A 21,691-nucleotide genomic window follows, 5' to 3' on the forward strand; every position below is an offset into this window, starting at 1 on the left:
TTCCCTGTGAAATCTAATGATCTCTGTCATGAGGAAACCCCAATTGTTGGGTTTGGGTTTGTTTTTTCATTTTCTCATGGTTCTTGCCCAGTTTGAGCAGAGTTTGCTGCTATTATGACGAGATTTCTAAAATTACCTATCATGGTTTCACAGGCGAGTGAGGCTTTAATTGTCTCCAACTGTGTTGCTGCTGCTGTACCTTCCCGAGGTTTTAATTGCTGTTTAACTTCATAGAATATCCTGGCTCGGAAGGATCATCATTCCAGCTCGTGGAATTTGGTTCCTGCTGTGGAGAGGGGCTGGGATGGCAGTGGGGGATGCCCTGGGTGTGCAGGAGGTGCCTGTGGACACCCCTGTGTGCTTTGGAACAGCAGCACATCTGAAATATTTTGCTTGCTTTGACCAAGGGCCCAGTTTTTTTCCCCCCAAAGGAAATGATGGCAGGGAATTTGTGGGTTTTGGGAGATTGGGTGGGAGCCCTTTCCTCGCCTCCTCCCTCCTCTCCTGCTTTTACCGCCATCAATAAATACCAGGTCTGTGTGCTCCAGGAGCTCCAAGACAGGAGTTTTTTTCTTTTCCCCTCAGAGAGGAAAATGCTTCCAAGCCAACATATTTTGTGTAATTTTGGGCGAGGTGGTGGCTGGTTTGCAAATTCCATTTTCAGCTCACTTGATTCACTTATAAATATCCCAAAAGGCTCCGAGGAAGAGACGATTCCTGTGCTCTGGGGTTATTTTAGCTGCTCCTGCTCGGGTTTGGCTTTAAGCTCCTGGAGGCCTCCTGGGAATGGTGGGGAGGGCTGGGAGCAGAGCAGCAGAGCTCTCTGGTGCTGTGTTTGTGGCTGCAGTCAGATGGATGGATGGCTTATCCCGGCAGGATCCAGCCCAGGACTCTGAATGCTCAAAGGCAGGGTTTGTCTGCGTGGGCTGGCAGGAGGGTGCTGCTGGTAATTTTATCCCAGCTACCAGTTTATTAAATCAACCTTTTTATTCTGCCTCGCTCCTTCAGGTTGAGAGTGCAGGGAATGAGGAGCGGGCTGTGGGTTTTTGGGAGAGGGACTCCAGACAAGGGCCTGGAGGGACAGGCCAAGGAGGAATGGCTTCCCACTGCCAGAGGGCAGGGATGGATGGGATATTGGGCAGGAATTGTTCCCTGGGAGGGTGGGGAGGCCCTGGCACAGGGTGCCCAGAGAAGCTGTGGCTGCCCCTGGATCCCTGGCAGTGCCCAAGGTGACATTGGAGGACCCTGGGCTAGTGGAAGGTGTCCCTGCCCATGGCAGGGGCTTTCACTGGATGGGATTTAGGGTCTCTTCCAACCCAACCCAGTCTGGGATTTGTTTTGATCAAGGTTAGTTGCGTTCCTCTGGAATCTGAGTTCATTCCTGCAAATGAAGAAACCTTGGTTACCCAGAAGAAGGAGGAAGCATCAGCCCCAGCTTTGCAGGGCTGGCACCTGCTGTGGGTGAGGGAGCAGAACTGGGATGTCCGTGGAGTGGGGTGTGGGTGCAGCCCCAGTGAAGAGCCCAGCTGGTACTGGGTGGGCACTGCCCAGGCTGGGACAGGAGCCCCAGCAACAGAAAAGGGACCATCTGAAGGTGTTCAGTGTTGGGGTGGAAAGAGCTTAAGCCCATCCCATCCCACCCCCTGCCATGGACAGGGACACCTTCCATTATCCCAGGCTGCTCCAAGCCCTGCCCAGCCTGGCCTTGGACACTGCCAGGGATCCAGGGGCAGCCACAGCTTCTCTGGGCACCCTGTGCCAGGGCCTCCCCACCCTCCCAGGGGAGAATCTCCCAGGAATATCCAATGTAAATCTCTCAGTTCAAACCCATTCCCCTGTGTCCTGTCACTGTCTGCCTGTGAAAAAGTTGTTCTCCCTCTCTTTTTATAACCCCCCATTAAATACTGAGAGAAGAGAGGTGGATTCATGAGAAGCTTCCCCTCAGGAGCAGGGTATTTCCTAGGGCTGTGACTGATTGACTGGACTGGGGTCATCAGAATGAACTGATTGGAGTATGATAGTGCACCACAACACAGGGCTGCTCTTGCCCGCAGAGCCCTCTTCCAAAGCATTCCCAAGCTGCTGATCCCATTATGTAACTCAGCCCAGACAGTAATTGATAATCATTACAATTGCCCACACAATTCCTCTCCACTTTATTCCTGTTTGACTTTCGTTTGCTGCTCGTTGTCAGAGGAACGATCCACTTGGAACCCAGGGGCTTTTTTTTTTTTTTCTTAATTCCTGGGTTTGGAATTTTGCAAAACAAATGACTTCCCTTTAGCCTCAGCCTGCTTGGGCAGGGAGAGCTGCTTCTGCTGGGCCACCCTCAGGATCCTCTCTGTAAGTCCAGGAAGCTGATGGCAGTGCACCATGGCTTGCTTCTCCCTGTTCCTCATGCCTGGCTCCATCTTTCCATCATTCCTGCCTGGGTTCCTGGTCTGGCACCCCAGGCAGGTCCTTGCTGAGCCTGGGGGAGCGGCGCCAGCCATTCCCTGGCTGTGGCTGTGTCAATTCAGGCACCGGTGGGAAATGGATGTACAGAGCTGCCAGGCTGGTTCTGCTGGGCTGAGGATCAGGGAGGGGTTGAGGTTGGAAAGGAGCTCTGGGATCATTGAGTCCAACTGTTCCAACATTGCCAAGGCCACCGCTGAAATGTGTCCCCAAGTGCCATATCCGCTTGTTTTTTGAACACTTCCAGGGATGGGGCCTCCACCACTGCCCTGGGCAGCTGTGCCGGGGCCTGACCGTCATTTCCATGAAGAAATTTTCCCAATATCCAACCCAAACCTCCCCTGGGACAACCTGAGGTCGTTTCCCCTTGTCCTGTCCCTGTTCCCTGGGAGCAGAGCCCGACCCCCCCAGCTGGCCCCTCCTGTCAGGGAGTTGTGCAGAGCCACAAGGTCCCCCCTGAGCCTCCTTTTCTCCAGACTGAGCCCCTTTCCCAGCTCCCTCATCCACTCCTGGTGCTCCAGCCCCTTCCCGGCTCCATTCCCTCCCCTGGACATGCTCCAGCCCCTCCAGGTCTGTGTTGTCACGAGGCCCCAGAGCTGTCCCTGGGCTGGAGGTGCCTGTCCACACACAGAGTGAATCTGGCCTTGGGGAACTGCGCATTTGGAACCTGAAATGACTCTCCCACGTGCCAAAAGCATTCCCAGCTCTTCTCAGAGTGCAGTCCATGCTCTCAGTGTACCCTGAGCTGCCTGGAGCTGCTCTCCTGATGAGGTTTTTTGGGACATGTGCAGTGCAGCTGCTGGCTGATCCAGCCCAGTCTGCAGGACAGCTGTGCTTCCCTCTTTGTCCCATGTCAGGCAGAGCCCCTAAAGCTCCTCGCGGCTTTTGTTTTCCACTTTCAGATCTTTCCACCTTTCAGTCCCCTTCCCACTCGTGGCATGTGCTGAGGGCTGATGCTTTAGGTTCAGGCCTGAGGCCTCCCAGCAGGGACAGGACTGTGACCAGCCACAGTGGGAGAGACATCAGGGGTTTCATCAGGCTGCTCTCAGAATCGCTGCTGGTTCAGATCTTCGTGTGTCTGTGCCTCGGATCTTCCAATATTTGTGTGGGAAGGGACCTTAAAGCCCTTCCAGTGCCACCCCCTGCCGTGGGCAGGGACACCTTCCACCATCCCAGGCTGCTCCAAGCCCCATCCAACCTGGCCTTGGACACTTCCAGGGATCCAGGGGCAGCCACAGCTTCTCTGGGCACCCCGTGCCAGGGCCTCCCCTCCCTCCCAGGGAACAATTCCTTCCCAATATCCCATCCATCCCTGCCCTCTGCCAGTGGGAAGCCATTCCCTGTGTCCTGTCCCTCCATCCCTTGTCCCCAGTCCCTCTCCAGCTCTCCTGGAGCCCCTTTAGGCCCTGGCAGGGGCTCTGAGCTCTCCCTGGAGCCTTCTCCTCTCCAGCTGAGCACCCCCAGCTCTCCCAGCCTGGCTCCAGAGGGGCTCCAGCCCTTGGAGCATCTCCGTGGCCTCCTCTGGAATGACTCCAGCTCCATGTCCTTATGTTGGAGGCCCTTGATGTTCCTCATAGCAGGCAGATACCTCCAGGCTGAAGGAGAGCTCTCTATTAACAGAGGAGTCACAGTTCATATCAGTGGCACCTGGCATGGACCTTGTTTTGGGATCCCAAAACTTCCAAGCCCCAGGAATGGCCCTGAAGATGCCAGGGAGCGATGGAAATGGCAGCCTGGGCTTCCTGCCTGGCTCAGAGCTCTGCAGAAATGGTCTCTTCTCCCCACATTTTGGGTTGTGATGAGGCTTCCCCTTCCCTGTAGAGCTTTTGCTGGAGTTGGTGTGGGGCAGAGTAAGTTACTGGTGGTCCTGTGGGTTTTGGGAAGGAGACCAAGGAGAGCCACGGGGACAATTCCTCCCAAAGTGCCGCTAGTGCCGAGCTGGGGTGCTTGCTGTTGGCTCCGTGGGGGAGAGCAGCTGGAAGAGCCCAAATCCCTGTGAGTGGTGGTGGATCCTTCCCTGGCTGTCCTGCTTTTGGGGCTGGGCTGGGGCTTTCCTCAAGGGCAGTGAGGATGGGAGAGCCTCAGTGGCTCGGGGATGGGGCTCCACCACTGCTGGCACCAGGGGTCCTTATGGCTGTGGGCTTGGTCCAGGCTCTTTATTCCTGATTTTGGTCAGGGGGTTTTCCCCTCTCTAGGGATAAAATGCTTTTCAAGCTGTGGAGGCTGCTGTGGAGAGAGCTTCCAGGCTGCTGGGAGGCTTCTCCCCATCCAGCTCCTTCCAGTGCTACAGCAAATCCCCTTTTCCCAGGAATGGCAGTGACTAAACTGCCTCTGCTGCCTGTCACCACCGTCTGTGTTCCCGTTGGAGCTGAAGCACTCAGGGACAGCGGCGTTTGATGGGAATTTGTGTGCTGGGTGAAATGACATGAATTCCTGAGTTCCTCTGTGTGTCCTGGTGTGTCCCAGCTCCCCGTGGCACGGGCTGGGGACAGCTCAGGGATGTCCTGTGGAGCCGTCAGTGTCCCAGGGGTGGTTGTTACAGCTTTGTTTCCAGGCTCAATGTCCCTCTGTTCGGCAACGTGGCCAGCAGCCTCGGAGCGCCCCGATTGATTGATTTTTAATAACACACTGTAGTTTTCCAGAAGCAAGAGCTCCTGTTCCCTCTGTGCGGTGTCCCGTGGTGAAACGCCAGCGGTTTTACGCCGTGTTTGAGTCACTGCTGCTGCTGGAAAGGCTTTTCAGCCTGCAGGCTGTTCCTGCTTCCTCCTGTCCCCGAGGAGGAGGAGGAGGAAGGGCAGAGGGAGAGGAGCTGGTGCTGGAGCTGCGTCATCTGGCAAGGCCCGGCAGAGCCGGCTGTGGAAAATCCATTTGCCAGAGTCCAGCGGGAAGCTGGGCTCCAGCAGGATGCGCAGGAAGTCGAAGGAGCCCAAACCTACAGTCTTTAGAGAGAAGAAGCTGCTGGGGGCAGGAAGCAAAGGGTGGGGGCTGCCCTGGGCGCAGGGCACAGAGCAGGGCAGGGATCCACGTTCCCGAACAAATACAGCCTGAAAGGAGAGGCTGCATGAGGGGCTCTGCTTGGAGAAGGTGTGTCTGTACTGAGAAATCCCATTCAGCCTCATCCTGGCTTTAGAGGCTGATCAGGAGCTTTCACCACCACCTCTGGCTGGGGAGGGATGAAGAGGCAGCTGTTGCCTCCCTTTTGCCTGGCCACATTCCTTATTTTTTCCAGGGGAGTGGCTGTTCTTCACCCTGCTCACTCTGTGTGTGTGTACGAGGAGTTTACAGCTGGGGAAAAACCAGAATTTGGATATCCTTGTGGATTTTTTTTCCCCCCGTGCTCGTGAAATGAATACAGCAACCAGCTAATCCTCCCCTGGCTGCTCGGAACTCCGGGACTGCTGTCCTGGCAGGAGCACGGCAGGGAGGATGCAAAGAGCAGAGGGAAGGTTTGTGGAACCTTCCCTGAAAGGTGCACAGGGAATTTTGGAAGCTTTGGTTTTGAACAGGAGAGTGCTGGAGGTGTTGGTGTGGAATGGGAGCATTCTGGAGGCCTTGGTTTGGAACAGGAGGGTTCCTGGTGTTGCAGCAGGGAATTCTCTTGGACTCTGGGGCTGTGTGGAGCATCCAGCCCGTCCTGGCGCCGTGGGCTGGCTGAGGGATGCTGGTGGCACAGGCAGGACTGAGAGCCCAGAGGGCTCTCTGTGCAGGGCAGGGCCCTGGCTGCCAGCCTGGCAGGCACCTGCAAAGCCAGGGAGCAGATCCCAGGCCTCCTGCTTGGAGGAGGTGCCGGGAGCATTGCGGTTGCCGTGGGCTGGTTTGGTTGGTGTGGTGGTGGCCTCAGGCCTAGTGCTCACAAGCCCTGAGGTCCTGGCCTTCCCAAACTATGTGTGGCATCTCAGCCTCTTCTCCCTTGCTCCAGGAATCTACCTCTGAGCCTTTGATCCGTTCTGGGCTCTTTTTTTCCCCCCCTCTGGCATGTCTGCTCTGTGTCCTTCACACAAACAGCCCTTTCTGGGGCTGCCTGAAGGGGTGCCAAAAGGAGGGGAGTAACCTGAAGCAGCTCTAGAGAAGAACTAAGTCTTTATGCTTCGCTGGTCTCTGGTTCAGGCCTGTTCGTGTCACGGTGAGCTCAGTTTTGTGCTGCTTTCCAGCCTGGAGGGGAGCACAGGGAAGCAAACCCCACAGCCCTGGATTTCTGAACCCGGACAGCCTCTGTAACCAAGCAGCCCCATGGCGCAAACACCTGGGTTTGCTGCAGGGCGCTTTGCACAGAGCCGCACCAAGCAAAACATTCAGCATCTTAAAACTCCTAATCCTTGGTATGTGACCTCCTGGTGTGTTTTATTGTGTTGCCTTTTTTTTTTTCTTTTGTTCAGATCAGCTCCCAGCCCTGGGGAGGCTCCGTGTCCCTGTTCTGCACTGACACCGCCCTGGTGGCTCCGTGGTGGCACTTGGCTCTTCCCCCAGGTTAACTCCACCGAGGCTCGTGTTTTATCTAAGCAGTGAGCAGGCACTAAACCATTTTTTTTTCTGTCTTGATTTAACCCAGCCTGCTGCCCCTGGGCCGTGTTTGCGAGGGTGAGAACAGGTTTCCCTTGTCATCAGAGGAACAAAAGCTAGGAACGAAGGCTTAGAGGGTGGAGGAAGAACTCTCTTCAAGTTCATTAAACAAATAGATGTTTAGAGTTGAGCATCGTGGCTGCTGAAGCCTTTGAGCACTTCGGGAGCAGACAGGAAACCTGGAACACTTGAGACAAACAATTCAATTTGGATTTAATTTAAAACCATCTCAGCGTAACTTATATTCCTGTTAATGTTTCCAAACCATCCTTGAAGTTGTTTGTTTAAATATGTTTTTATGCTTCAGTGGCAACAATTGAGGGATAATTTGGAAATGTCACACTTGGCATTTGAGAACACTCTTAAATACCACAAATTGAGGCTCCTGAAGCATAGAGGTGTTCCTGCCTCCAGATATCCTTGGGGCTGGTGGGGCTAGTCCAACAAGGTCCTGTACAGACCAGAGGAATTTCTACCAGCAGGTAAAATACCCCAAAATTCCGGACGTGAGTGATGCAGGTCCTGGTTTCTTGTGGGCATGGGCAGGAAGGATGTGAGTCCTCAGGGTTTTTTGGCTGCCAGCTCTTTAAAACATATTCTGTTTTTTTGTTTTGGTTTTTTTTTTTTTTGCTTCTGCTTCCTGGTGAATTTTGAGGGATTGAAGGAAAGTCTTTTCCTCTGCAGGTTCCTGGTGCGTGGAGGGGATCTGGTCCTCAGCTTCAGCCTTGGGCTGGTTCTTGGCTCACAGTTGCCTTGGAGATCTCTTCCTTCCCCTTCCAAAAGGAGAAGCCAAGAGTTTGGTGGGGAGGGAATTCTCTCCTGTCCATTCTGTATTTGCGTCTCCCCACTCTGGCATTTCCTGCACAAGGAGCCAAGTGACCCTGGGAGCGGCCTTGGGGCTTTGGGGCCAGAGTCAGGGGGAGAAACTGCCCCAAAGAGGTGATGTACACAAAAGCTGGGGCAGGCTGAGAAGCTTTTCTCTTGGATTAACAGGAAAAGGAGGATTTGTTAGACAAGTGGGTGTATTAAACGGGAAGAATCTGGTTTTCCTGGGCAGAGGATCTGTCTTCCCCTTGGGAACTTGCTCACTTCGTTCCTTCTCCGTCTTGGTTTGTGGGTGATCTCTCTCCCATTCCTCTGCTTTTAATACTTGCAGGCTTATCCTTACAATAATTATTCCTCTTTAGTCCTCCTAAATGCAGGAGGTTTATTCCCCTTCTACCTTAAAGGGTAGCTTTGGTTATTTCTTCTGTGGCAGGAAAAGATGAGAACAAACGAGGCTGAGGCTTCCTTTGTCTCCTTCTCAGGAAGGTGTCTGGATCCTTGGTTTCAAGTCCCAGGCTGGTACCAGAGGCCCTGCAGTGCCGGAGCCTCGGGATGTAGGGATGGCAGGGACGAGCTGATCTCTGGGCAGCATTAGAGAGGGATATTGCAGAAAACATCTTCGCCAGGGTTGCTTATGGTGAGCCTTTAAACAGAGCCCTGAGCAGGCACGATCTGCCCGCTGAGCTCCTCCTGGAGCTTTGGGAAAGGCTGGGAGAGCAAAATCCTGCCAGCAGCCCTGGGTCAGCGGCTGCCACTCGTGGAATAAATAATGCAGTCCTTGCACTGCTTACTCACAATTGGCCAGGGCTGATCCCTGTAATGAGATCTGCCCCTCGGGGCTGTTTTAAAGGTTACTTAATTAGGTGTAATTGCGGCAGAATGGAAACCTGCTTTGAGGTTCTGAGTGCTTTGTGGAGTGCCAGCTCCTTCAGCAAGTGAGGGAATCGGATCCCATAAACACGGCTCGAGCCGGAGTAATCCCGAGTTCTCGGCCTCCCCCTGGGCCTGCCTGTTTATGGGGATGGGGCCGCAGAGGTGGAGCGCTGGGAAGGGTGTTCCTGGTGTTGGGAGCTGTGCTCGCATTGTCGGGCCGGTGATGCTCTCTCAGCACCCAGCACCGGGGGCTGGATGTGGTCTGACCCCAGACAAATGCTGCATTAGCAGGGATCAGTTCATTTCAGCTGATCCCACTGCAACCCATGGATTTAGGGAGCGTGGGATCTAAAGAGAGCGGTGTGGGGACAGCTGTGTCTTTGGCACAGCCCCTTTGGGCTGGCTGCAGGAGCTTCAGCAGCTCCAGCACGTTTCCCAAAGGTGGAAAAAGGATACTCGGACTTCTGTCATCAGCGTTTAAAAATATGACACATTTTTCTTTGAAAGGATTGGTTTAGCCCTGAGAGGCAGGGTGGGTTTTTAGGGGCAGATGAGTGCTTTGGCTCACCCCCTTGTGTTGAACACGGAGGATGGAGGTGCTGCATCCACCTTTGGGTGACCATGAGAGATTTTATGTTTTTCTCACTTGGATGGATTCCTGTGGGCCACTCCAGGCCACACACCTGGCTAAACAGAGAGGAGAGCAGCTGCTGTGAGCCCTCCCTGCACTTTCTAGTGTGAGAAATCCCTCAGTTTGGCACTTCTGCCAGTGCGGTGCTCGTCCTTTCTCTGCTTGAGTTCAGGGCTTGTCTCACAGTACTGTTTCCCCCCAAAGATACTGGGTGTTCAGAGCAGGTCTGGGCTTCTGGCAGTCAGGGGAGAGTAATTACATTGTTATATGAGAAGTGCTTGGATTTTCATGTCCTGTCTCAGCCAACCTTCCCTTCCCTTCCCTTCCCTTCCCTTCCCTTCCCTTCCCTTCCCTTCCCTTCCCTTCCCTTCCCTTCCCTTCCCTTCCCTTCCCTTCCCTTCCCTTCCCTTCCCTTCCCTTCCCTTCCCTTCCCTTCCCTTCCCTTCCCTTCCCTTCCCTTCCCTTCCCTTCCCTTCCCTTCCCTTCCCTTCCCTTCCCTTCCCTTCCCTTCCCTTCCCTTCCCTTCCCTTCCCTTCCCTTCCCTTCCCTTCCCTTCCCTTCCCTTCCCTTCCCTTCCCTTCCCTTCCCTTCCCTTCCCTTCCCTTCCCTTCCCTTCCCTTCCCTTCCCTTATTTGGGGGGGTCTTTATCAGGAATATGTCAGTATTCATTCCTCCTTGTTGCCTCCCCTGGATTTGCCTCCAAAGTCCATGTAGATTAAAGCAGCACTGAGAGTTGATTTTATTCCCAGGGCAGGATGTGGAAGCACCATCCCTGTGAGATACCACATGATTTGATGACCTGAGCTCCACCAGCTCTTCTTGGGGGGTGCCTGGCTGCTCCCACCCTCCTGCACCCTCCAAAGAATGTCTTTTTGGAAGCTGGTTCAGCCCTGGTCTCTGCCAGAATACGAGGGAAAACTGCCGGCAGGCTCAGGGGTTGCAGGGGGTGTTGGCTGCCCAGCACAGCCATGAATTCCTTCAGGGATCATGCCGAAAACGGGCGCAATGGATATTTTGTCCTGCTGAATCCATCTGCTGTGTGGTGGAGACATGGAGCATCCATAAGGATAAAGAGGAGAGGCCTAGAGCTTCCTTTTCCTTTTCCTCCAACCTGCTAAACAGGGAATTCACAGCTGGGGAATCCTTCACCTCCGTGGGAAACTTCCACTGCAGGCCTGCCAAGCCTTTGTGTGTGAATTTGAAGTTGTGGCTGTAGGAGGCTCAGGGTCATTTGCTGAGCTGAGCTCAGGGCATCCAAGCAAGGAAGCTCTTTGTGTGCTGTGAGGAGCCCCCATGGCATCAGCGCGGGGCTCTGGGGGCTCCTGGAGCAGGGGCATCACTGGCAGCCAAGTCGTTGGGTTTTGGGAGGTGAAACAGCCTGGAGTGTGCAGAGGTGTTGGATACAGGGGGTGTGGGAGTGGGGATGCTACAAGGAGCTCTCGTGCTGGTGTGGAGGTGCCAAGTGACCTCCCCTCGCTGTCCCCATGTGCTCCATGTCCTGTTCCAGGAGGAATGCCTTGGTCTGGGCCGTGTCCCTGGCACAGGGCTGACCACAGCCCCCTTGGCACGTGTCACCCCAGCTGTACTCCTTCTGCCTGTGGCTGTGCTCAGCTCCAGGCAGCCTGGCTGGCTTCTAGCAGTTTAAGCCTCTCACTTTCCACCAGGATTTAAGTCAGCTACTTAAACCACGTCATCCTCTTTCACTCTTTAATGCTCTGTGTTTCAGCTGCCCAGGCTCCAAGGAGGGTTTGTAACCAGCCACAGTCACACACAGGAAGCAAAACCTTTATTTTCAGTATTTCTTGGCTGGCCAAAAGCAGGGCTGTGGCTTCTGTCTCGTGGGTTAAGCTTGGTGTTCAGTGTGGTGGAGTGTTCCTGTTTGGTGCTGTGCCAGTAGGAGTGTGGTGGGAGCTGCTGCGCTCAGGCTTCAGCTGAAACCCTCAAATGTGGGACTTCAGAGCTGCTCACTCTTACTGGATGAATCTAAAACAGTTTGAGCCACCATGCTGGTGGTTTCCCCAACTGCCCTGTAAAGAACTGGGTTTAGCCCAGCCATTGAAATGAAGAAATGAAGAAAATGATCCCAGGCTGCTCCAAGCCCCAACCAACCTGGCCTTGGACACTCCCAGGGATCCAGAGGCAGCCACAGCTTCTCTGGGCACCCTGTGCCAGGGCTTCACCTCCTTCCCAGGGAACAGTTCCTTCCCAATATCCCATCCATCCCTGCCCTCTGGCAGTGGGAAGCCATTCCCTGTGTCCTGTCCCTCCATCCCTTGTCCCCAGTCCCTCTCCAGCTCTCCTGGAGCCCCTTTAGGCCCTGGCAGGGGCTCTGAGGTCTCCCTGGAGCCTTCTCCTCTCCAGGTGAGCACCCCCAGCTCTCCCAGCCTGGCTCCAGAGCAGAGGGGAGCTCCGTTGCTGGATGAGAGGAGTCCAGGGGCTGTGGGGAGCAGGCAGGCACAGCAGATGTTCTTGTTTTCTGTCCTGTGGGTTCTTCTGAGTGTCAGCAGCCACTGCCACTCAGCCTGGTGGTGGTGTCTCAACTGGTAATGGTGATTTTCATCCAGGACATCGAATACAGGCAGGTTTGGATCAGCACAGACACTGCCACAGGCTCACCTTGAGGCTTTTGTTGTTTGTACCCATAATGTCTGGGTTGGGAAGTTTTCAGAACCATTTCCCCTCATCTCTCCCTGCCCACAGCCCAATTTAAATACATTAGTGGCTCTTTTGCATAAAGCAGGTCCTGGCTGCCCTGTGTGTCCTGCCCGAGCGCTGGGGTGGGTGAGGTGCCCTGCTGTGGCATTGCCATGAGGTTCTGGAGCCCTCTGTGCTCCTGAGAAGCTGAAAACCACAGAAACTGTAATTTCGAGTGTGTCATGCTAATCCCTTACAGGCTTACCAAGTCTGATTAAATGTCACTTGCCTTTCTGTTATCTCTGTACACAGATAACAAATTAAGTGACAGCTTTTGAACTCCAGGCGGCTGCCAGATGCATTAACTGGAACCGACACATTCCTATGAGTTGTTTTTATTAATCTAAAATACCTTTGTTTAACATACAAGAAACCTGACTCATCCAAGATGATGAGTGCCATGTGAGTTTAGGAGGTCTGTCTGCCAAAAAAAGTGCTCTAGAAAACTGGAGAAGGTGCTTACGTTGTCTTCTCCCATTCACAGAATCTCAGGTTAGCTTTTGGAAAAGAGCTCTGCAGTCATCGAGTCCAACTTGTGATCCATCCCTGCCTTGTACCCAGCCCAGAGCACTGAGTGTCACTTCCAGGCTTTCCTTGGACGCATTCCTGCAGGAATGGGGACTCCAGACTTCTCTGGGAAGCCCCTTCCAATGCCTGACCACCCTTTCTGGGAAGAAATTCCTCCTGATGTCCAGCTTGAGCTGGAGTCAGCTGGGGAGTGGGCAAGGCTGAGCCCTGGGGGATTTGGGTTTCCTCTCGTGGCAGTCCCACAGAGGCACAGCCTGGAATTCAGTGACAGGACCCAGGGAATGGCAGGAGCTGTGCCAGGGAGGCTCAGGTTGGATATCTGGAAAAGGTTCTTCCCCCAGAGGGTGCTGGGCACTGCCCAGGCTCCCCAGGGAATGGTCCCGGCCCCGAGGCTGCCAGAGCTCCAGGAGTGTTTGGACAGCACTGCCAGGGATGCCCAGGGTGGGATTGTTGGGGGGTCTGTGCAGGGGTGAGACTGGATGATCCTTGTGGGTCCCTTCCCACTCAGGATATTCTGTGATTCCATGGATTTATGGTCTCAGCCCTGTGGGTTTCTCCATGCCAGTGGCATTTTTGCTGCTCCTCTGGGAATGTGGGATGACCAAAGCACATGGACACATGGGTGAACAGCTCTAAGTGTGCTGTGGATGTGATTTTCCTATAGAAACGCATACTTGGCTTTCAGAAAACCGAGAAGAATTCAAACCAACCCCCCAGAGGTGCTGCAGGGTGAGCAGGACAGCTCTGAGCTCCAGGCTGGGCTGGGCGCCGAGTCTCCTTGAGACCTGAGGTTTCCGTCCCTGAAAGGAGAGGTTTGGTGATTCACCAGCTCCTTCCCCAAGAACAAACTGAAACCCCAGTGAGTCAAAAGGTTGTGCTCATGAGAGCTGCACAAATCCAGCCCTGGAGACTCCCTCCTGTGCATCAGGAAGAGGAGGAGGATGTGTGTGGCAGGGTGAGAGCAGCACTGTGGGCAGCTTTGGGGTGTGGAGCTCACTGGGCAATTCCTCTCTCACCTCACCAGCTTCCTCCTGGGATTGTTCCTGGGCTGAAGGATGTGGTGCAAAAATAGACAAAGGTGCCTCAAAGCTCTTAACACGGGGGATAAATGTCTGGTTGTCTGAGCTTGAGAAGCATCTGGTGTAAAGGATCTTCTGCTGCTGGCAGACTGGAAGGAAGGAGCCAAATGCACCTTTCTGGGGCACTTTGGGCCCTGTGGTTTTGCCCTTTGCTCGTTCCCTTTGAAGATCCCAAACCGTCCCCAGCAGGTCTCAGAGTGCCCCTTGCTCCACGTGTGTGCTCCAGCACCCCCATCCCAACCCTCACCAGCTGCCGTGATTCCCTCCCCCTCAGGCATTGTCTAATTGGGAAAATGTTTCAATTATACGGCCTAAATTTGTACCGTGGAGCAGTTCATTATCACCCAATCCCCTTAATTGGGCCCTCCTTCCAGGCAGCCTATTACTGAGTTCCCCAATTAAGACAGGACCTCTTTAAACCCCATAAAAATAACCAAATCCCTGGCAAAGCAGGCCCGTGTTACAGGAGATGCTGCCCGAAATGCTGCTTCAAGGCTGAGCAATAGTTTCAACACCAACCAAGTCCTAACTAATCCCTTTGTGCGGATTACTTGGGCTCCCTTCAAGGAGAACAGACACAGTTTGAGGTCACCTCAAGAAATTCACTGTTATTCGCTCAAGTCTTTCTTCTAAAGAGGAAAGAGTTGATTACAAGGTGTTCCTGTGCTGGAAGATGCTGCTTCCTGCAAGGATTCCGTAGGTAACGCTGCTTTTCTTTGGTTTGCAGGTAAAGGACCTAACAAAATACCTGGATCCCAGTGGATTGGGAGTTATCAGCTTTGAGGATTTCCATCGGGGGATCAGAGCCATCAAAAATGGAGGTGAGTTTCCTGCAGTGCTGTGAGTGAGGATGGGAACAGGCCAAATTTAACACCACAGCTGAGCTGAGAAGCTGCTCGGGGAAAAACCATCTGGGTTTGGTTTTCTGAGAGTTACTGCTCTGTGCTGGGCGGAGGGGAAGGGGGAGAGGCTAGGAACATTCAATAAGGGTTGAAAAAGGTGGTACAGCGGTCGTGGTGGTGGTTCCATGTCTTGTTGTTTATTAGGAAAGTTCCTTCCTACAAAGAAACATCAGTGGGAAATCCCTTCTGGTTTGGTGTCTCTCACCTGTGTTTTTTGGGGGGGTTGTTGCTCTGATGGAGCAGCTGCCATGCTGCTGGAGGTGTCTGCGTGCTGCTGGCTGTAACATCTTCCAAACACTGGCACTGAGCGTGGAATCATGGAATGGTTTGTGTTGGGGGGGCCTTAACACTCATCTCATACCACCCCCTGCCACGGGAAGGGACACCTTCCACTGGAATGGAAATTACCACGCATTTACTAATTTATTGATGAATTTAATTTACCAACGCATTTATAACCTTCACTCCAGCTGTTTGGAGCATCAAGGTGCTCAGATGGTTTTTAGCAAGCAGCACATTAAAGCAGAACTTTGAACTCCCTGACTGGAGTCAGGGTGATCTTCAAACAGGCCAGTGCCAAACCCCACGTGGCTCCTGAGGGCTTCTTGCAAATGCTTCCAGAGCAGTAGCTTGGTGGGATGGGAAGCTGCCATTTGAACCCCTTTGCTGCAGAAAAGGTGGTGTTTTTTTCAGTCTGGGATTTCCCTCAGAGGGTCATTTTGGACCAGGCATGCTGTTATGGGCAGGGTGTGAGAGATCTGGGAAGCTCCCTGCTGAGCAGCTGGAGTCCTGCATGTGCGAACGTGAATTATCATCCTTGCACAATAGTCAGCTCTGCTCAGAGACGCTTCTCTGGGGTTTCAGCCCTGCTCAATGTGCCCCTGCTGCCAGCCCTGCACATGGAGTGTGCTGCAAGGATGGCAAAGAACCATCCTTCCCATACAAACTGTGCTGTTCCAGGAGTAAAAACCCCTCAAAGCAAGGTTTTCTCCTGTCCTTCTGTCCATCCCTACTCCTTCTCCACAGTTCTACCCCCACTTTCTTTATTTACTTACTGCAAGGCTGGGGAGGCCCTGGCACGGGGTGCCCAGAGAAGCTGTGGCTGTCCCTGGATCCCTGGAAGTGTCCACGGCCAGGCTGGAAGGGGCTTGGAGCCACCTGGGATAGTGGAAGGTGTTGGGGTTGGAATGGGATGAGCTTTGAGCTCCCTTCCCACCCAAACCATTCCAGGATTATTTGAGCTCAGGACTGCAGTGTTTCATGGCAGCTCCCACGGTTCCTGGGGTAGCCTGACCAATTCCCAGCTGCCAGGAAGCAGGAGGAACTGCAGCACACTATTAATTTGTAATAAATTGCCCTTGGAGTAGAGCGTTTGTGAAAGCCCAGGCTCGTGTTTCTCCTCAATAATTCATCACTTTGGTGTTGTGTTCTATTAATTGAATGGGAAAAGCAGATCCAGGCAAAGCTTTTAGGGTCTCTATTTATTAAATGTGAAAGAGATTGATATGTGTTTATTAGAGTGGTTAGGAAAGGCTGAGCTCTCAAACAACACATGGCATTAAATGGTTATAAAAGAAGCCCAGGGCAGGGAGCAGAGGAGGTTCTTTGAGTCTCACAGCTGAGCATTGCTCACATTGGAGCAATCAGAAGGATTTGCTGCTGCTCTTGAGACAGTCAATATTGATCATCCCTTTGTAACCAAAGCAGAGGTCATGCTGCTGCCGGGTGTCCCTTTTAACAAGGTTTGTTAATTAGCCAGGCCTATTTTTAGCCAGGGAATGCTCTGCTGGGTTTCTTGGTGCTCTGTAATTCTTGGGTCAGTCACAGAAGTGAGAGCTGGTGGCAGCTTGGACCTTTGGGTGCCTGTGTTAATGCAGGGTTTATTTCTGAGGATGTTCCACTCTTCTCTCCGTCTCCCCTCTCTGGAGGAGGAGAGCAGCTGGGATTTGCCTCGAGCCTGGCAAGCTGAAGGTGCAGCTACAAGCCCAGCCAAATTTCCTCTGTCAGCTGCTTTTCTCACAACTGCCTTCGTGTCCACTTGGCCTTTCCATGCAGGATGCTGAGCTGCCTGTCCTGTCCCTGTGCCAGAGGCTTGTCCCTCTGCCTGAGGAGCAGTCTGATCCAGGGCTCCTGGTGCTTGCTCTGCCTCCAGAGCCACTGACACACTCACACAAAGCCCCAGGGCCACCTCTGCACTGCCATGGGCCAGCTCTGGGCTCTGTCTGGCCTGGTAATGCTGACTGTGAGGGGCCAGAGCAAATGGATTTGGGTTTGAGCCTTCAAGGAGAGGTTTTAGCCACTTGTGGCTGCCTTCTGCCCTCCCCAAAGTGAAGGCTGGATGGGGAAGCGTGGTTCTCATGGATTTATTTATGCCTGCAGTGTGGATGGCCAGGAGAGCTTCCAGAGGGTTTCCCTGCTGTGGGAAGTGCTGAGCCTGTGGCTCTCAGGTGGCTGAACTCTGTTCTCAGGCCTGTGGGGACAGAGGTGCTGCTGGGACAGGCTCAGCTCCCCATGCTCTGCTCTGTCCCAGCCCTTCCTGCTCGTGGCTGCTGGGATCCCCTTGTCCTTGCCTGCTCCACAAGGAGTGGCTTGCCTACTTTTAAAATCTCTGTGAATGGTGCCTGAGTGACTGGCCAGTGTGCACAGCAGAGGGAGAAATGTGGATCCAGCACTGGCAGCGTGTCAGGGGGGATAAATAACTTTGAGAAGTGGAATTTCACGGCCTTGGATTGTAAAACTTGAGAAACTGATAATGGAGGGAAGGCAGTAATGAAGGAGAGTATGATGCTTTAAAAAGCTGGGGTTTGAGCTCTGGAGAATGCTCAGCCAGAGGAAGACCTGGTGCATCTGGCTACCATCAGTGTGATCCAAGGGAAAAGAAACAGGGAGGGAGCCAGTGTGACTGCTGCAGTCATCACAGTGAGGAGCTCCAGCTCATGGAGGATCTCCTCAAGGAGAATCAGGAACCAGGGATTGCATCCCAGCCTCTTGGAAAACTCAACCTGGGAGTAAGGAGCCTGTCTGTGTGGCAAGGAGCTGCCCTGGCATGGGGGCAGTGAGATGGGGTCTGCAATCACAAGCTGAGGTGCCTGGACCAAGGAGCAGCTCTGCTCCTCTGTGTTCTGGATGCAGGAACATCTGGAGGGGGATTTTGGTGGCAAACATGAAGGATGGGCTGAATCAGCCACCGTTGGGTGCAGGCACACAACCAGGCCTGTGCTCAGCAGCAGATTCCTTCCCTTGTCAAGGTATTAGAAACCTTCTCAGCTTCAGACACCTGGCTTTTCTGCAGGGGTCTCTCAGCACTCAGCAGGACAAACTGAACATCTCTCTGCTCACACTGCAACTCAGAAGGGTAAGGAAGAAGTTGTGTCATTCAGACACATCCTTGGAGCTAAAACATCTGTAACATCTGTCTTCCAGGGAGCAGCCTGCCGGGAAGGGGCTCTGGGGGGTGCCCCTTCACACAGGGAAGGTGACACTGGTGTCAGCCAGTTTAAGGGACCTCTGTGCCAGGCAGGGAAAGGTGCATTCCCGGAGCTCCCAGCCTCATCCATCCCTTCTGCCTTGGCTTCTGATCCCTGAACAAAGGGGCCCCTGTGCACTGAGAACAGACAGTGCAGCCACTGAGGGATGGACGTGTCCAGGAGCTCAGGGGAGGGCCCGTGGATGGAAACAGTCACATCTCTTTTTTTTTTTTTATATTATTGTTTATTTTTTTAAATGCTTCAACTAAAAGCCCTCTGGATTTGGGAAGATGGAAAATCCAGCTTGAGAGCTAACACCCAAACCTGGAAGCTCTAAGAGAGTTCTTGTTTGCAAGGAGGAAGACCTGGGAGACCCCTGGCAGTGCCAGCTTTGGAGGAGCTGGATCAGGAATCCACTGTGCCAAAGAAAAGACACTCCAGGGGCTGCATGAGAGGCTTGGAGCAGCAGGAGCATCTTCAGCTCCCCAGAGGCACTTCCAAAGGCCGGCTGGAGGGAAGAGCCTGGAGCTGGGAAGCTGGAGCAGACAGGGCAGGGTGCTGAATAGCAAATACAGGGCTGGGGGGTCAGGCTGTGGCTCTAGCTGGAGCCTGTGTGGGAGCACCAGGCCATTCCTAATTGGAACTGGCAGCAGTGGGAATTGCTGTCAGGATGAGCCTTGGTGGGACTGCAGCTCTTCCATCCCTGGGAGGATCTCAGGGGGCTTTTCTGCAGCTGTGTCCAGAAAGGTTGGTGAGCTCGTGGCAGCTGGGAATTTCCTGAGAGGAAAACTCCCATCCAGCCCTTTTCCCAATGCAGGATGTGAGTGTTGTACCTTAAAGGCTTAGAGCCAGGAGGGAACTGCACACCAGCTCCCAAAACCAGACCTGAGGGGTTACTCCACGTGCAGGCTGTGCTCCACATTCCCTGCTCCCACTGCTCTGGCCCTCAGCCGTGCCTCGGGATCTGACAGTGCTCAGGTGCCACCTCAGAGCCCACCGTGCCCAGAAACCACTCAGAGCCACCCAGTGCCACTCCTGGGCAGCACGTGGTGGCTTGGGATGGGCCTGGGAGAGCCAGGCTGGCTGCCCTGGTGACCCGGATCCCGCTGGCTCTGTGGGGCATTCCAAGGTGTTGGATATCCGGGAGCCCCCCTGTTTGCTTTGTGTGGAGGCTTTTTTCCCCCCTCTGTAGGATCTGCATTGCAGATGGCTTTTGCTACGCAAAAGGAAATCTTCCCTTGCCCAGGGATAATTCCAGAAGCCAAAGCTTGCATTCCCTTCCACTCCCAAGCCCGTGGTTATTTCTGGGGCTGTGTGTGTGCATCCTCGGCGCTCCCTGCCCCACCTGGGGGCTGGAAACGCGGTGGCTTTGCAGCAGGCCACTGCTGACACCTGAGCACGAGCTCTCAGCGGGGGTGGCCAGGCCCAATTGAATATTCCAGGCGTTTGCTTTTTAAAAGGAAAGCCTTGCCCAAGGCTCGGCAGATGGAAGCAGAGCTCGTGTGCACGTTTGACTAAACTCGGTGAGTATCTGGCACCGGTTTGAGCGCTTCCTACGTTCCCCTCGGATCTGCTGATCCCTGGATTCATGCAGCACTGCTGCAGTGGAGACCTTCCTGCTGCTCCTGCCTGTTCCTAACCCTGGGGAAACCATCATCCACAGGGACACAGCTCCTTTGATGGCTGAAGGTAGGACAGATGCCTCTTTGTGTACAGCTGGCGTGCAGGGAACGGGGGCTGCCGTGAATGGGAAATCAAGATTGATTCATGAGCGAGAATAAACCCCAAATTGCTCTCATTATGTCTTCTGCTTTTTTATTTTTTTTGCCTTTGCATCTTGCTGTGCTCTGGCAGATCCATATGGATATGCTGTACGTACTGCTGGTGGGGATAAGGACTTTAGGAAGACGAGTGTTAATTCTGAAAGGAGTGGAGATTTAAATGGCTCTTGAAAATTTATATGGATACTTGAAAAAAATATAATCCCTGTGCCGTGTTTGGGAGCTCAGGGTTCTGCTCATCTCTGTGGTGCAGGAGGATGATTGCAGCGCTAGGGTTGTGCCAGTCAAGTTTGGGGTCCACATGCTGGTCTGTGCCCCCTTCTGCCAGGGACAGAAGCAGCCAAGGCTTTATTGGAATTAATTTGGATTTTTTCCCTTGAAATAGTGGCGCTTAGAGGGTTGTATTGGAAACCACTGGGCCTGCCCATAAAAATGTGTGAGTGCTTTACTGTGTGGGGTTCTTTAGCCCAGAGAAAAGGAGGCTCAGAGGGGACCTTCTGGCTCCGCACAACTCCCTGACAGGAGGGGTCGGGCTCTGCTCCCAGGGAACAGGGACAGGGTGAGAGGAAACAGCCTCAAGTTGTGCCAGGGGAGGTTCAGGTTGGACGTCAGGAGGAATTTCCTCATGGAAAGGGTGGCCAGGCAGTGGAAGGGGCTGCCCAGGTCGGTGTTTTAGTCCCCATCCCATCCCTGGAGGTATCAAAGTGCTCTGGGCTGGTGACAAGGTGGGCACTGGGCACAGATTGGACTTGGTGGTCTCAGAGATCTTTCCAGACTCCATGATCCTGGGATTCTGTTGAGTCTCTGCAACTCCGTGCTCACAGAGAATGGGAAATTAGGAGCATGAGGGATGGAGCTGAGCTGCCCTGGGGGTGCTCTGTGGTCACAGGACCTGGGGTCTGTCTCCATCCCTCTCCTGACAGGAGGGTTGGGTGTGTCCAGGGCACAGAGACCCCTCTGGGAGGGCTCATCCTCTGTGTGGAGATGCAAACAGCAGCATTGAGCAGGTGTGAATCCAGCCCAGCTGGAGGCTGTTCCAGGGCAGAGCAGGACACAGGTACAGCCCCAGGGCGGGGGCATTGAGGTGGGTGCTCCTCTCCTCCAGCCCCAATGTCCTTGGAGAAGGAAAGTCCCTCTTCTGCTCCCAGGAGCCCCAGAATTCTCCTGCACGTGTGGAGACCTTTCTCTCGAGCTGTGCAGCCCCCAGGATCCAGCAGATCCTGGCTGCAGGCCTCTTCCCCATGGCACTGTGAAACAGGGAGGCTTGGGTGAGTGGGGGTAATTTTCAGTTCCTCTTGGAAGCTGAAGCAGTTGCTGAGAGAGAGGAGCTGTGGAGCAGCTGGGAGTGGGACCACAGATCACCCTGTTCTCGAGCTCTTTTCGGTCACTATTCCTGCTCTAATACAGACATAGAATCATTCAGGTCTGAAAAGTCCGTTAGAATAATTGAATCCAACCATCAGTGGACTCGATCTGATAACAATATACCAGGGAAAGGACTTGGATGCTGGTGGGGGGAGCACTTCTGGCTCAGCAGAGCAGTTTCTTAGCTTGCACTTCTCCTTTGATTTCCATAACCACTTGTTTGTATTGAATTTATCAATGTGGCAGCTGGGTGAAGGGTGACAGGCGGGGAGAGGCTGCTGTGCTCCGGGTGCTCCGTGGCTCAGAGGGAGCTGTGCCTCCCAAAAGCAGCCTGGCAGATGACATACTGCATTGACCTACTTTCGGGAGAGGCGCAGGAGTGTTGGGAGAGCTGTGTCCGTAGGCAGCTCCGGGATGAGAGCGGCAAGGAACGGCTCAAATGCTCTGTTGGGAAACTGCTGTGAAGGCTCTGCAGCCCTGGGGGGCCAGGGAAGGGGAGATTGGCATGGGAATCTCTGCCCCTCTGAGAATT

General features: G+C 53.8%; 1 protein-coding gene across 2 annotated transcripts in view; it reads left to right on the plus strand.

Annotated features, from left to right (window-relative positions):
• RAB11FIP3 (RAB11 family interacting protein 3) overlaps positions 1-21,691 on the plus strand; it is a 73,860-nt gene that overhangs the window by 5,154 nt on the left and 47,015 nt on the right. For both annotated transcript variants that reach the window (XM_066198081.1, XM_066198083.1), the window contains exon 2: positions 14,372-14,465. In XM_066198081.1, the coding sequence (XP_066054178.1) occupies positions 14,372-14,465 (94 nt within the window). The remainder of the gene's footprint in view (positions 1-14,371; positions 14,466-21,691) is intronic.

Source organism: Chamaea fasciata, unplaced genomic scaffold, assembly GCF_029207755.1.
Source record: "Chamaea fasciata isolate MVZ Bird 193981 ecotype frontalis unplaced genomic scaffold, bChaFas1.0.hap1 SCAF_16, whole genome shotgun sequence".
Classification (NCBI taxonomy): domain Eukaryota; kingdom Metazoa; phylum Chordata; class Aves; order Passeriformes; family Sylviidae; genus Chamaea; species Chamaea fasciata.